Source organism: Arvicanthis niloticus, chromosome 15 (assembly GCF_011762505.2).
Source record: "Arvicanthis niloticus isolate mArvNil1 chromosome 15, mArvNil1.pat.X, whole genome shotgun sequence".
In the NCBI taxonomy this organism is placed as follows: Eukaryota; Metazoa; Chordata; class Mammalia; order Rodentia; family Muridae; genus Arvicanthis; species Arvicanthis niloticus.
In genome coordinates this window covers 20,775,871-20,790,991 of record NC_047672.1, presented here as the reverse complement: position 1 = coordinate 20,790,991, position 15,121 = coordinate 20,775,871, and the positions used below count along the sequence as shown (strand labels likewise).

The 15,121-nt window shown below is 40.0% G+C and overlaps 1 protein-coding gene across 11 annotated transcripts in view; it reads right to left on the bottom strand.

Moving 5' to 3' along the window:
* Positions 1–15,121, bottom strand: part of LOC143434522 (uncharacterized) — a 37,872-nt gene that overhangs the window by 19,711 nt on the left and 3,040 nt on the right. For 5 of the 11 annotated variants that reach the window (XR_013104038.1, XR_013104041.1, XR_013104040.1 and 2 more), the window contains 3 exons: positions 8,628–8,787; positions 6,796–6,932; positions 6,110–6,719 (listed from right to left, as the gene is read on the bottom strand). Coding sequence is in view for 1 of the 11 variants with exons in the window: in XM_076913430.1 (XP_076769545.1) it covers positions 6,871–6,932; positions 8,189–8,237; positions 8,628–8,787; positions 14,539–14,582 (315 nt within the window). In the remaining 10 variants the exon portion in view is untranslated. Of the gene's footprint in view, positions 1–6,109; positions 6,933–8,188; positions 8,238–8,627; positions 8,788–14,538; positions 14,669–15,121 lie in introns of those variants that run through there. The other 6 variants (XR_013104034.1, XR_013104036.1, XR_013104032.1 and 3 more) reach the window with 5 other exon arrangements.

The window sequence follows — 15,121 nt, the reverse complement described above, 5'->3', positions numbered from 1 at the left end:
ATGCAAACATAGCTATTACTGTTATTACCACACTGTGAGAAATTTTCTTCATTGTGTCAATGTGGTTAGACCTTCTGAGCTCCGACTGTAGTTGTCCATCTAGCAGAAACGACATTAATGTCCAAAGATTGCTTTATCTTGTGCCCATGTGGTTTTGACAAGACATCAAGAAAGGTGCAGAAGTCACCCAGCCTCAGGGAAACAACTCAGCCAGGAGCCAGAGTTGTACCCAGACTCATTACTCCACAGTGAGTCACCAAGGGATGGCTCCTGGGGAATTCCTCTCCCTTAGAACCTTTCCCAGCCCAGCCACTAGGAAAACAGAAGGGATTCCTCCCAATGCAAAAAATTAATGAGTTCCAATACTTCACAATCCTTAACCTGGGATTCACAATACATTTCATAATTGTGTGTCAAATATCTAGAGAGGAAGATAAAATTAGTTTTGTTTATTTCAGTATTGACACATTCCTTGCACACAGTGAAAACCCTTCAGGAGCCCCTTGAGTAGGGTTGGGGAGCTGTCTCAGTTGATAAATTGTTTGCCACATACATGTTGGAGATGTTCACACAGCTGGCACTTAAAGTCTCAAAAAAAACCCAAGTGTTTGTTTGTTTGTTTGTTTGTTTGTTTGAATTTAAAGCCAGGTGGGAATGGCAGCACACCTACCAGCATTCAGAAGGTAGAGACAAGGCATTCTTCCTGCAAGATGGTTGGCCAGACTAACTGAATCAGTGAGCTCTGTATTAGGTGAGAGACCCTGCCTCAACATATAAGTTGGACAGCAATGCTCACCTCTGACCATCACATACACATATACATATGCACCCACACATATACAAGCATGTACACATCCATGCATACCACACATACATGTACACACACACATGTAAACAAAAACAAGAATAAATAAAGAACCTTCTAACTATCTGCTCACTTAATCTCTAAATTTTCAATGTTGAGCTTTCTTCCAACATCTACTTTCCATAAGTTCTTCAACCTGTGCTATACAGTACAAAAATATAGTTGATCATAATTGATATTTTCTGTATGGGAAGCACTGAATAAATGGTTTAATGTGGTGCTTGCATCACATATCTAAATTAGATATAAGTACTATACTTACAAAAATATTGAGGAATAAGTAGTTTATCCAGGGTCACAGGATTCTACAATGGTAGCCACATACTTCAAAACCAGACACAATAGCCTTAGATGAACTCTACATGAAATTTCTGTAGAGGATCTATATATACCTGTATCCTGAATGACTCGCAGCTACCTTGTTCCTAGTAAACACTTAAAAAGAACATTGACTTCAATGTCCAGACACTAAGAGACTGTAATGTTCAACCCTCAGTGGAACATAGCTATCATGCTCTTCCTGCCAAGGCTCAGTGATCTTAGTGGAAGACTGTAAGAACCAGACTTGGAAAACAACTTCAAGGAACAGTGTTTTCTGGTACAATAGGAAAACTGAAAGTATGAACTGATTGTTTGAGAGCCTGCCCAAGACCTGAACAGACTCAGGGCAGACAAAAGTCCAGCATGGTGGGAAACAGGAGATTATGGAATCCCACCACTGGCTGAAGATATATTGGCATTTGACACTTGCTGAAACAAGAAGAATCTATTTTCTTTAATGATATGGCCAGATAGGCCAACCACAACCAAGAGTAGTTGAGCAATAAAACTGAACTTTTCGTATTTCCAAACTAAAGGACAAAAATGAAGAAGAGAAGGAAGAAAAGATGGAAGAAAATACAAAATTCTGTCGGTAGAAAGGTGGAGGTGGACAGAGTGGATCTGAGAGGAGTTAGGGGAGGGGATGAATCTGAGAGGAATTAAAAGAAGGGGAGGTGAATATGTTCCATCATGTGAAATTCTCAAAGAACAGAAATATTATTTTAAAATGTAAGTTTGACTAAATAAGCAAGTAAATGGGGTGCCCAGCCTACTATCCCAGCCTAGAGAGGAATTTAATGAGGATTCCTTTCATTCTTGTGAGATTAGATAAGTTACTGTTTGGTAGATTTGCTTTTTTGCATAGTGTTATATGGTAGAATACTGATAAATGAAAACATGCCACAATTCTGATATCACAATGTAGAAATTAAACAAATTAGGGTAGAAATTCATTCCTTACTATTTAAAGATCTTGGGAATATTTATATATTTGATGACAGGTTTCTCTAAAGATGTGCCAGTGGCTGAATCTGTAGTCTGGAAAGGCCAGACAGTGTGACATTAGGAGCGGTATTATGGTGTTGCTCCTAATACATTTCAGTAAGGGTGGAGACAAGAAAAAATAATGGGGTTAGGATGTGTGCAGGAGATGGCTCACCTGCAGCCTGAAATGGGCACCTGCAGCATCTGTGGCATGCTGACAACCTGCATGGTGGCTGTCCAAGCTTGAGTGGAGAGCATGGTCCTTCATATCAGCAGATGAAGAAGGAGGAGGAGGAAGAGGGTGGAGAAGGAGAAAGAAGGAGGAGGAGGAGGAGGAGGAGGAGGAGGAGGAGGAGGAGGAGGAGGAGGAAAAGAAGAAGGAGAGGAAGAGGAAGGAAGAGGAGGGGTGGGAAATGTGGTATGTCTCCCACCAAGCAGCAAAATGACTTAGAGCCTTCACTTTCTTGACACACTTTGAAGAGCTATGACTCTTTATGTCTTTGGCGTTGTTAATTCTAGATTTCTGTTTCTGCCTTTTAAAATAATCATACTGTGTATATTTATGGTATAAAACCTAATTTAATGATACATATAAATAGTAAAATGGTTACAATAGTGGAGCCAACTTATATGGCCTTTATCTCACACAGAGGCTATAACATGTTTATTCACAAACATGTGTAGACTATGGTATCATTGGCATTGGTCCTTACACTGTACATCAGCTCTTCCTATAGATGTGCTACTTGCATCATTTGTCTCACATCTCCCTCTTCTCTCTCCTACCTTTACCTGGATAATCACTGTTTTATTCTCTATCTCTATGGATTTAATTTGTCTTCATTTTTAGATTGTACCTATGAAATCATGCAGTATTTTTGGTGTATATCTTGTTTATTTCTTTAGTTAAGAAAGTTTATTGTTTATTTGCCCTAAAATCTTATAAAATCATTCACATTGTGCTAAATGATAAGATTCCCTTGCTGTTTTAATGCTAAGTAATATTCCATTGTAAATGCGTACCTCCATTTTTATTCATTCATTTACCGATTGATGTTCAGATCATTCCCCTATTCTTCCTACTATGGTGCAATGAATTCCTACTGTGGTGTAATGAATTTGGAAGGAGAGTATCCTTATGATATAATTACAAAATTATATTGGGATATCACATAAAATAATTTTAATGAGTGACATTAATTAAGAACTAATTATGCATCATGCGTTATGTTGAATTACACACATTACTATCTTTTCTAGACTTCCTGGGACTGGAGAGGTGGCTCTGTCATTAAAAAGACTTATGTTTTTACAGAGAACTATGTTCAGTTGCCAGCACCTACATGTGGCTCACAACTGTCGGTAACTTTAGCTCCATAGGATCTGACACCTTCTTCTAATCTTCACAAGCTGTTGCACAAGCTTGATACACAGGCATACATTGAACTACACATAAATCCACATAAAGTTAAAAAAATAATGATACTTAAACATTCTGATAACTGTGAGTCTACTACTTTTATCACATTTATTTCATAAAAAAAGCTAGAAGCAGGGAGAATGTGGAAAACCTCTTCTGTTGTCACAGAGCAAGCATGTGTCGTGACTCAAGGATAAGTATGGATTAGCCTCATTCTCTAGACCTTGCCTACAATACCTCCTGATAGCCTACAGTTGTGGAATCTTTCTGTCAGTGGTAAGAATCAAGAATGTCAATGACAGGATCTATTGTACAACATGGTGACATAATAAAAATGACATGTTACATTCCTTAAAATCCAAAGAGAGTAGGGAGAGAGTTCTTACTGCAAACTGGTTAAACCCACATGAGACAATTCAAATGCTAAATAGCTCAACTAGCCATGCCACAGTATGCCTATAGATTTTTAAGAAAATCACACTGGCCAGGCAGTGGTGGCACTTGCCTTTGATCCCAGCACTCAAGAGGCAGAGTAAGAGGCAGAAGAATTTCTGTAAATTCAAGGCCAGTCCTGTCTACAGCACAAGTTCCAGAACAGCCAGAGAGGACAAGACAGTGACAGAAAGAAATCCTGTTTCAAAAATCTAACAAACTAACTAACTAACTAAATAAATAAATAATACTGCACATAGTAAACATGTACAACTTTATTTGTTAATTAAACTTTTTTAAATATTCTAAGTTTTTACTAAATATAAACATAAAATTTCCAACAACCTTATATCCAGCTCTGTGTCTGGGCTGTTCATCCCTCTCCGTCAGATGCAGTATTCTGAAATGCTAGCATGTGCACAGTGGCAATTATTTCGTGACCTGTGCCAGTACCACTGATTTTGTTTTGGATTCTGTAATCATTCAGCATTGTATTATAAGCTCAAATTATCGCCTTCAACCTTCCTTCCTGAGAGCCAGGAATTCCTCAGCAAGGCAAGCTTTTGTTTCACAATCTTAGATAACCTTAACTTGCAGCTGTATCTACATATTCATGCTAGGCTCTGCACAGCAGGCTCTGCACAGCAGGCTGTGAAGCAGCAGGTCTTCAGGACCTGTTTTGATAAGTTAAGAGTCCTAGATACCAGAAGAGGGTGGGGAGCAAAGAAGGCTGGGATTCCCCTGGCCAGTTTCACCTATTTTAGTCCTCACCTCTTTTGAAACCTGTGGCTTCCCTGCATGCAGAGAGGTCTCTGGGTCTATGAAATCTGCTGAGATTCTTTTTTTTTTTTTTTAATTTTATTTAATGTTTTTTTTTTGTTTTGTTTTGTTTTTTTACAGTCCAGATTTTATCCCCCTCCTGATCCACTCTCTGACTGTTCCACACCCATACCTCCTCCTCACAACCTGTCTCCACAAGGATGTCCCTACCTCCAACCCCACCAGAGCTCCCCACTCCCTGGGGCCTCCAGTCTCTTGAGAGTTAGGTGCATCTTCTCTGACTGAGTCCAGACTTAACAGAATGTGGAACTAAAACAAAAATACACTTGGGTTCTACCATTAAAGAGATGATAGAATGAAGAATTACATCATCAGACAATGGCTAGCCATGCAAATGTCTGTAATAATCAAAACAAGACTATCCTTTTTAGTGTGCACAGCAAAGTATGCATGGTGCATTGAGAGAACCAAGAACACAGGGAAGATGGATGTTATTCGACATCTGGATGTGTTCACCTGGGCATAAAATCATTCGTTAGCTAAGATGCGAGAAGCTAGAAACTGAAAAGACAGTGACAGGCCTGACACTCATACGATCAGTGACAACTCTTTATGTCAATGTTGGAGATGGAACTCAGGACTTCGTGCATGCTCTAGGCACGTGTTAAACCACTGAGCTGCTGAGAAGCTGGGTCTTCAGCCTCTGTGATGACATCATTAAGAAGAATGGGCATTTCCTAATAAAAATTAGTTCAGGAAATATAAAGCCTCTGGAGTTTCCGTGTCTCCTGCCCATGTAACTCAGCAGCCGTCAATCTTCCAAGTAACTTTAGAGAAAAAGAATCGATTTGGGTAGCCAGGCCTCATGAACAATTTTGAGTTTATACATACACCTTTATGAGAAGAATGCCATAAAACCTATAACAGTAAGCTGCATTGGAATATAGTCTATCTATCACATTAACAAAGAAATGAAGATTTTTAAGAATACAGTTAGTAGGTTGGGGAGACGACATGAGCAACAGGAAAACCTCAGTTAGAGCCCCTAAAAGTCCCATAAGAAAGTGGAGCACAGCAGCACACACAGTAAATCTGAGCACTGAGGACTCAGAGATAGGTGGATTCTTGGCGCTTAATGTCTACCTGAATTGAGCTCCATGTTCACTGAGACTTTGTCTCACAAAATAAGTTGGACAGTAATTGCACCTGGTGTCCAACTTCTGGCCACATGTATATGAATACATACATGCATCTGAACACATGTGTGTGTGCACACATTCATGAACACGCACACTAACACACAAAAATACAGTAAGTGATGATTTATTGGGAGTCACACATTGCTGAATCTTGTTTCCAAAACTGCATGGAAAATAATCCACTCATGGCTACCAGAATCCTAAATGTATACATCATTTGACCTAGCAATTCCATCTCCAGAAACATACCCCACACTGACATGTACAGGGTACTTATTACAGCACTGTTTGTGTATCAAACTTTTGGAAACAACAACAGGAGACTGGAGAAGTAGTTCACTCTGAAACAGAAGCAAGGGAGTTAGCTCTTCACACAGTGACACTGATCAGCTACATACCCAAGTGAAAAGCTGCAAACTCAAAATACTTTTCAGGTCTTTGATGCAAACATGTCCTAAAAGCACAGAATATTTTCCAAAACATTCTATAAGACACTTCTAAACCTGTAAAGGGGTGGCGGTGGAGGTGGAGGTAGTGGTCGAACAGGGAACAGCTTGTGCGCTGAAGAATATGTCTCCACAAGGTGGCGCTATAGCTTCCACCAAGCACAAGCCCAGGTTTCTTTCAGAATGTGGTATGCAGAAGGTGTTTCTGATTGAAGACAGAATCTGTATGTGTTTGGTGAGTCCGTCAACAAAACACAGTGGACCAACCTATCCTGATAGAGGTAGACTTAGGCGTGAAGAGTGAAAACTCTCTTCCAGGTAAATGCTTTCCACTGCCCCCATACATACCTGAGTTAATGGAGAGGCTTAGTGTCTGCCATAATCCCCACCTTCTGCAGCACCCTCCTCTTCCAATTGCTGCCTTCACAGGTCAGGGCTACGTGACACAGGGTGGGATCCTCGAGTGAGGAGTGGCTGGAGTGCTCCTGGAAATGCAAGCAATGAAAACACAACCCCCACACGTACCCACACCTTCCACCCAGCACAGCCCAAGGACCTCTAATAAAGCCTTTCCTTGCCATCCCAGCCCACACTGATCATACTTTCCTCAGATGTTCTGGGGCTTTAATGTTTTCACCCCCTTTGGGCTTATCAAGGGCTGATTTAGAATATTTCAACACTTCTATACAAATGTTCTAAGTTCACGTAAGACGGGAACCCACGATAATGATCTATTGTATATCCTAGAGCAAAAAAGCATCCTAGCAACAAGTTATGCATAGTAATGAGAGCAGCAAATGCCCACAGTCGGAAATGTGCTCCTTAACCCGTAGTAGCTGGAGTGACAGGGAAGATGCTAGCCCCAGTGGTCACTTTTTAGGCCTAGAAATGAGGTTTTTAGATCATACCCCCTTTAGACTGATCATCTTGAGACAACCCAAATTGAACTGTCTTAACTGTGGTTACTGAATTTCTTTTTGCTTCTTGATAGCTTGCTTCTATCAGTATCTTGAGAATTCTCTCTTTGAAAGAGCCACGAAGGCAAGAGTACGTGTATCATAGAAGAGACTGGAGAATTTCTTTTGAAGAAAATGACATCATGCTTTCTGGACGTCTCTGTTCTTGGCTCTACTTCTGCCTCTGTGTCTCGGCAGTCATCACCACTGACACAGATGCCTGTGGCTGACAGTCTCTTTCCATATCACCTATACTCTCACAGGACAGGAAAAAGCAAGGAGCAACGAGGCCTCAAGGCACAGTGACTACAGGTTATCTTCGACCCAGTCTCAAGAGTAGTAGAAGAATCTACTGTGTTTTGGGAAAAACAGTGTGGAAGAGCAGGGATTAGGGTGGAAAAGGGGTCTTTTGTACTAAGGTGAAATCCCAGAGGTTTGGCAAAGAAAGCCCTCCAGGTATAGACCACAGGCCCTGGAGATGAGAAATAAAGCCATCAATTTTGTACTGGTAAAAAAAAAAAATGAGGTAGGGTTAGAATGGTAGGAACAGAAAACAAGATTGTTCCCATTTACAAAATAAAAAGCATCTAATTAATAGTCTGTGTCTCATATTATACCCACTAGAAGAGGGAACAGAAAGAGGACCCAATTTATTCTTTAAGTGATATGATGGGGTGGGCAAAAGGCAGGTTTCCAGCTTACCCCAACTAGAAGGAAAAAGAAATGTTTATATAAAAACGGCATCTGACATTATAGTCCCACAATAAAAACTTGTGGAGACTTACCCCTTCTATCAATGTAAGTTACTATAAACGGCTCCATATGTGTGTCCTTCTACAGGAAAGAATATGACTCATAAACATGTACACAAAGTTAGATATACATCTGATAACTTAAAGTTAAAAACAGATAAGAAAATAGGAAATAAGAACAAAAACCAGGAGTTTAAAACAGATGTGACAGTCTCCTCAGGAGAGGAATTCCAGGAATATCAAATTCCTCAGATACTTAAATCCTTTATATAAAACAGTACTACATTAGTTTCATATAACCTACAGCCATCCTTTTAATACTTCAAAATAATCTTCACATTAACTGTGATGCTAAATACAATGTAAATGCCTTAAATTATGTCGAAGGCAAATTCTTAAGGGCTTTGTTGTTTGGTTGGTTTTTGAGATAGAGTCTCACTGTGTAGATCAGGCTGACCTCTTAGAGATTTACCTCGTGAGTGCTGGGATCAAAGACCGCCACTCCTGGCCTGCAAATACTTATTCCACCATGTCTTTCTGGATATGGCAGGCAAAACAATCTGTAGATCTTCCCATAGAGACAAATAAGAAGCCCGAAGACACAGAGGGCTGGCTGATCTTCCAACGCATCTCTGAAACATAATTACAACTGTGTTATTGAATTTTATTTTCCAATTCAGACTGAGAATGAAAGTGTTATGAATTTCCTCAGACTAGGCTTTCTGTTTCTTTTAGTGCCTCCCCTAATTTGTCATTAAGATACAATCTTTATAACCCTCTCTTTTAGAAAACCAGAAGCACCATCCTCAAGGCTAGACTTCAGTGTTGTCATGCTTCCCAACTCCAAGCCCTTCTAACCCCAAGTCACTAAAGTCCCAGGACTCATTTCGAGTGGGGACTTCTCCTGTGTTCAGCTTTGAAGATGGTTTGACTTGGAGCTTCCCTCGGAGATTCAAGGGTAACCACTGTGGCCCTTTATTGAATAATCTTAAGTTGTGTGCTCTAAGGACTAGTTTGTTTCTCATACAAAACAAACTCTGACCGAGCGTCTTGGTATGCAGTGAGCAGTAAAAGAAGTGAACCTCAGCCTTTGTGATCAGTAGCACCCCAAATGCCATCGAGATTAGAAATGAAACAGGAATGTGAACCTGAGAGAAGACTCCCTGTTGCTGCTTGTTCACTCGGGTCTGGATTTGGTTTGGTTTTTTCGTTTTGTTTTGTATTCTTAAGCTTTAACAAGAATAAGTTATTTTAAGTTATCAGTGTGTGTTGACTGTAGAAAGCAATGGGTTTCATAACAGTTTCATCAAATCTCATGTACTTCGTATACTTCCCTTTTACATCCACTTCCTGTTAACATTCCTTGCTTTAGGTTTGGAAACCTAATTAAACCTCTTTCCTTTACAAATCACTCAGTAGTGGGAAAGAGACCAAGACATATGTGCATCTTTCACAGGACTTATTTCAAGAGCCACAGGCCTCTCCAGACCCAGAGAGCATGGGAGTTAGCTTGCTTCTCATCCTAGCACTATTACACAGGAAGACACTATCAATCGTAATGTGCTTTTCACGCACTCACATTTAGAGGGAACTCTCTCCATACAACTCTCATGATGCTCTGCACACACCTCTGCCACAAAATATATTGTTGTTCCACTCAGTATCTGAGGGAATGGGTTCCAGGACCCCTCATGGTAACCGGTATCTGCAGATGCTCAAGGCTCTTATATAAAATGGTGTTGGTGTTGGTTATAACCTATGCATATGCTCCAAAAACACTTGAAAGCATCTCTAGATCATCTCCGAAACCTAGCACTATGTAAGCACTAGGCAATTGGGGATCAAAATGCATTGCTTAGGAAATATTTATGAGAACAAAAATCTGTCTATGTTCAGTATCAATGCAGAGCTTTCCCAAATGTTTCAACCTTGGTTGGTTGAATCCTCCAGTATGGAACCCCTGGAGACAGGGAGCCAAATGCATACATTACTTCACTGTTCAGCTGTTTCCTCTGTTAGACACTAAGGCCAATGGTTTGATTATCTCCCAAGGCCAGTAGAGATAGTAAAACATGGCTTATTGTTAAGGTAAAAACACCCTTTTCTTTCTCCCTTCTGTCTAACCCATCAATACCTCCTATAGACACAAACAGTGAACAAAATTAATTGCATTAATTTTGGCTCAACTGTTCTTTAATATGAGAGGTATAGTTAAGAATCTGAGCAAACACTTGTTGGACACTTTGCTGCCACTATATATCAGACTTTTTATCTCTTGGAAAGCATCAAACTATAAGAATATACAAGTTAAAAGCATCTTAAAAAAAAAAAAAAAAAAGAAAGAAAGAAAGAAAGAAAAGAATGACTCTAGGGCTGGAAATATGGCTCAGAGGTTAAGAGCACTAACTGTTCTTCCAAAGGTCCTGAGTTCAATTCCCAGCAACCACATGGTGGCTCACAACTATCTGTAATGGGATCTGATGCACGCTTCTGGCTTGAAGACAGTTACAGTGCACTCATATAAATAAAAATAAATAATATTAAAAAAAAAGAATGACCCCAGATAACCTCCATGTGAACTGATACAGTCTCTTTTAATCCAGCTCTGAAGGGTGTGAAGAGATCTCAGCCTGGGACATAGCTCCACGCAGCAAGTGAATTCTCTATAGCAGGCCTATCCCTTACTTATGGCTTCATAACCTCAAAACTCACTTCACACTTGCAGTCAGTGTGCATGGCAGCAAGTGATCACACTTATGTACAAACAAACTTTTGAAAGATGGCTCTGTCAGTGACCCCACCCATTAGTCTGATATTCCTTGATATCATTCCAACCTCACATATAGTGGCTCAGCATAAGAAAGTCTTGCTGGTCTGGAGAGATGCCCTCTCAGTATTTAAGAGTGCTTACTGCCTTTGCAGAGGACTCAGGTTTAGTTTCTAACACACATATCAGACGTCTTACAGTCGCGTGTAACTCCAGCCCCAGGGGATCCTGATACATATAAACTCATGCAAACATACACATAATTTTTTAAAAAGTAAAAATTTCATGTCTGTTTTCCCCGAAGCTTATATTCTTAAAACAGATGCTGCAGTCTGCCCTAAGCCCTTCCTCTTTCACTATGTACTTGAACTCCATGAATCCTAAACACTAAACCTTTAAAAAAAAAAAAATGACCCACAAAATCCTATTAAAGGGACTTGGGTACAGGCATCCTGCAAACTTATTATGGACATTATTATTAATTCACAAATTAACACAATCCTGGTGTGTGTAGTAAGGCTGTGGAGGTCTGCTTAGCTTTTTTAAATATATAAAACTACTGATTTCTACCTACACAGCTGACTTGGAATCTTTGAGACCGTCTGAATGTTAGAACATCTGAACTAGTATGAACATGCCTTTCATAGAAAACACACTATTCTCCTTAGTAACTTATTTTACCAACAATGAATGAAACTAGAAGATATCAGGGCAAACTAAAGCTCTCTCTGGTTGATACCTTCTTCCCCCAAATTGTCCTTCTTTCTACTTCCATGTCACAGGTATTCCAGTACCCTCTCTTTTTACCCCTTCTTCTCTAAGATCTCTTCCTCCCCTGCCATGGTCCCCCTAGTCCCCAACACACACATTTAAATCTAGATTCTGCATGCAAGAGAAAACACGTAGTATCTGTCTTTCTGAGTCTGGCTTATCTTGCTTAACAAGATCTCCAGTTCCATCTATTTTCCTGCAAATGCCACCATTTCATTTTTCTTCATGACTGAATAAAACTCTAGTGTGTATATGTACATTTTTTAAAATTCGCTATACATTCATTCTTTTTATTCACTTTTAATTAATTTATTTTTAAATATGTGTGTGTTTTGTCTGCGTGTATGTCCAAGGAGCGCATGTATGCAGAGAGCATGTGAAGACCAGAAGACATTAAATGCCTTGGAACTGAAGTTCCAGAATTTAACCTAGGTTCTCTGGAAGTGCATCATCCAGAGTCATGTCTCCCACCCCCATCCATTGATTTCTTGATGGAAATCTAGGGTAGATCCATTTTTTTTTTTTTTTTTTTTTTTTTTTTTTTTTTTTTTTTGCAACTGTGACTACTGCAGTAGAAAGCATGGTTATATAAATATCTCTGTGGTATATTGTCTTTCAGTCCTGCAGGTGTTGCCTGAAAGTACAGATGGGTCATACAGTAGTTTGAAAGTACAGATGGGTCATACAGTAGTTTCACTTTTAGTTTTACAGTAAGTCTACATACTGATGTCTGTAGCCGCTGTACTAACAATATTTAAGGCGTTTCCACATTTCCCACATCCTTGCCAACATCATTCTCCTCCCTTGTCTTGAAGACAGCTGTTCCTAAAATCACATGGAACTTAATGTAAGAGCTTAATGTAAGACCTGAAACTGAATCTTCTTGAAGAAAACAAAGATAATACAGAAACTAGAGGATCAGAGTGGACTTTCTGCAAATGACTCCAAAAGCACAGGGAATCACTCTGAGAATCTGCAAATTCTCAAACTGCAAGAAGTTATACACAGTGTTTGCACTGCAAAGGGAACAACTACCAAATCAAAGAAAGGACTATAGGCTTGGAAAGATTCTTGGCCAACTATATGTCAAGCAAAGATACTTGCTGGCAAGGGTTGAATTAATTGTTGTAGAGGAAGAGAACAGAACCAACTCTTGTCCTTCTACATGTGGGTATCCAGTTTGTCCAGCATCATATGTTGAAGAAGCTTCTTTGTTTTTTTTTTTTTCCAATCTATTTCTGACAACTTTCATAAAACATTAACTAGCTACAATTGTGTGGGTTTACTTTGGGGGGCTTCCATTCTATCCCATCAGTTTACGAGTGAGCAAGCTATTTAATTTTCCCCAAAGTCAACTTTTCAGTTCTGAATTTATTATTTACCTTCAAGGAGCAATCGTCCTGACTCTTAACTCCACTGCCTCTCTCGCTTGCCCGCCTCTCCAGCACTGGTTCATGGTATCATCTGCTCTACCTACAAACTGTAATGTGCAACATTATCAACCACACCTATTAAGTAGGCGTCTCCATACCTACATTTCACTACCTACTCTATCTATTCTCCAAGTTCCATGGAGAATGGCTTTTTCTTGACTTCTACTCTGATCACATCATGGTCTTGCTCACAGTCCTCCAGAGGCCAGTCTCCAGAGAATAGAATCTGAACTCAGAAGAATGCACTGCCACAGCTCTTCCTTGATATGGTTGCCTGACCACCATTCCCAGACATTCTCTGTTATTTCACCACTCCTCTAGCTAAACCTGCACTATGTGCACTTCTCTGATGAGAAGATACTCAAGCTCCTCTGGTTATATGTCCTATTCCAATGTCCATTTGCCTTTGCTGTGTCCTTTTTTTTTTTTTTTACAAACAAAAGAATCACTTTCTGTAACAACTGTGATCAAATATCTTCACCCACTAGGTCACCTCTGCTCCCCAACAGTGAAGGTTGCTCTCCTTTATGCACCCATTACAATTCTTGCAGCACATGTGCCACACTTAATCTGTTACTTTGATGTGCTGGGAATCTCCTGGTCTTTGTATACCTGATGTCTATGAATATATATGGAGTAGAGGATGATGGGAAAATGAAGGCATTAATTAATACATATGCTTTGGATAGCACAACGTTGAATAAGTGCCAGTGTGAAAAGGCTGAGAAAACAAAGACGTGGAAACCAAAATGCAGAAAAGGATGTTAATTAAAGTGTTAACAGAACAGCTAAGAACCATAGTGGCCAATCAGGGTGGATTTAAAACACAGAGATGACAATACCACAGTCACCTAAATTAAGAAAAGAAATGCACTAACAGTCAAGTCTAAAATGTTTAAAGGTGTGACACAAAAACAGGCTCAAAGCAGAGCCAAGAAGGTCTGAGCAATATTTAACGGACTAGCTTAAGATTGCCAGGAGTCAGAGTTGCCCAAGGGGGAAACAGGGAATATGGTACCAGGAGAATGTCTTCAAGATAGTGGCAGCTGCAGAGTTAAGACTAGTGCACTCTTCCTGCAGAACACTTTAGTCTTAATATCTAGAACTGCAGAGGGAAGTTCCTTGTTCCTCTGCTCACTCCTAGATGCATTTCAGAAGCAATTTCTCTGATTGAAGTGACCTCAAACTCCAGAGCCTGTGTTTATTCTTCCTCACCAAATATAGCTCTTATTTAAAAAATAACTTTAATCTGAACCTATTTTTTCTTGCTATCATAAATTCATTTCACATGCATAACAGCCAGGTCTTCTTAAAAAAGGAAAATAACCCATATCTAGCACTGTGGTGGCTATTCCTGGTTGTCAACTTGACTACATCTGGAATGAACTACAATCCAGAATTTGAGAGCACACCTGTGATCCAGATCTTGAGGCTGGAAGACACAAGTTTCTGACATGGATCTTGAACTGGAGATCTCGAGGTGCAGTGACCATGAAAAGCTTAGGCCCAGATGAGGTAGTATTGGCCTTTAATCCCAGGAGACTGAGAAAAGGAGAAATCTGAGTTCAAGGTCAGCCTGGGACAAATCAAGTCTCAGATCCAGGTGTGTTGGTACACACCTTAATCTGGGCCCCACCTCCTGCTGGAGGCCTATATAAGGACATTGGAAGAAGGAATATTCACTCTTCTTGGACTGCTTGCACTTACCTGCCAACGCATTTGTTGGAACCTACTTCTACAGAAGACCAGCTTAAACAACTAGCCTCGTGGGACTGAACAACGACTAGATTCTGAGACTTCCCCTCCACAGCTACCCATTGTTTGGTTAGTTGGACCACAGACTGTAAATCATCACCATAAATTCCCTTAATATACAGAGACATTCCATACGTTCTGTAACTCTAGCGAACCCTAATACAAGCACCTTCCCACATAGCATGCTTGTATAAGTGATTTCTCTGTATCTCTTCTTGAGTCACCTCAGCAGCCCAGTAA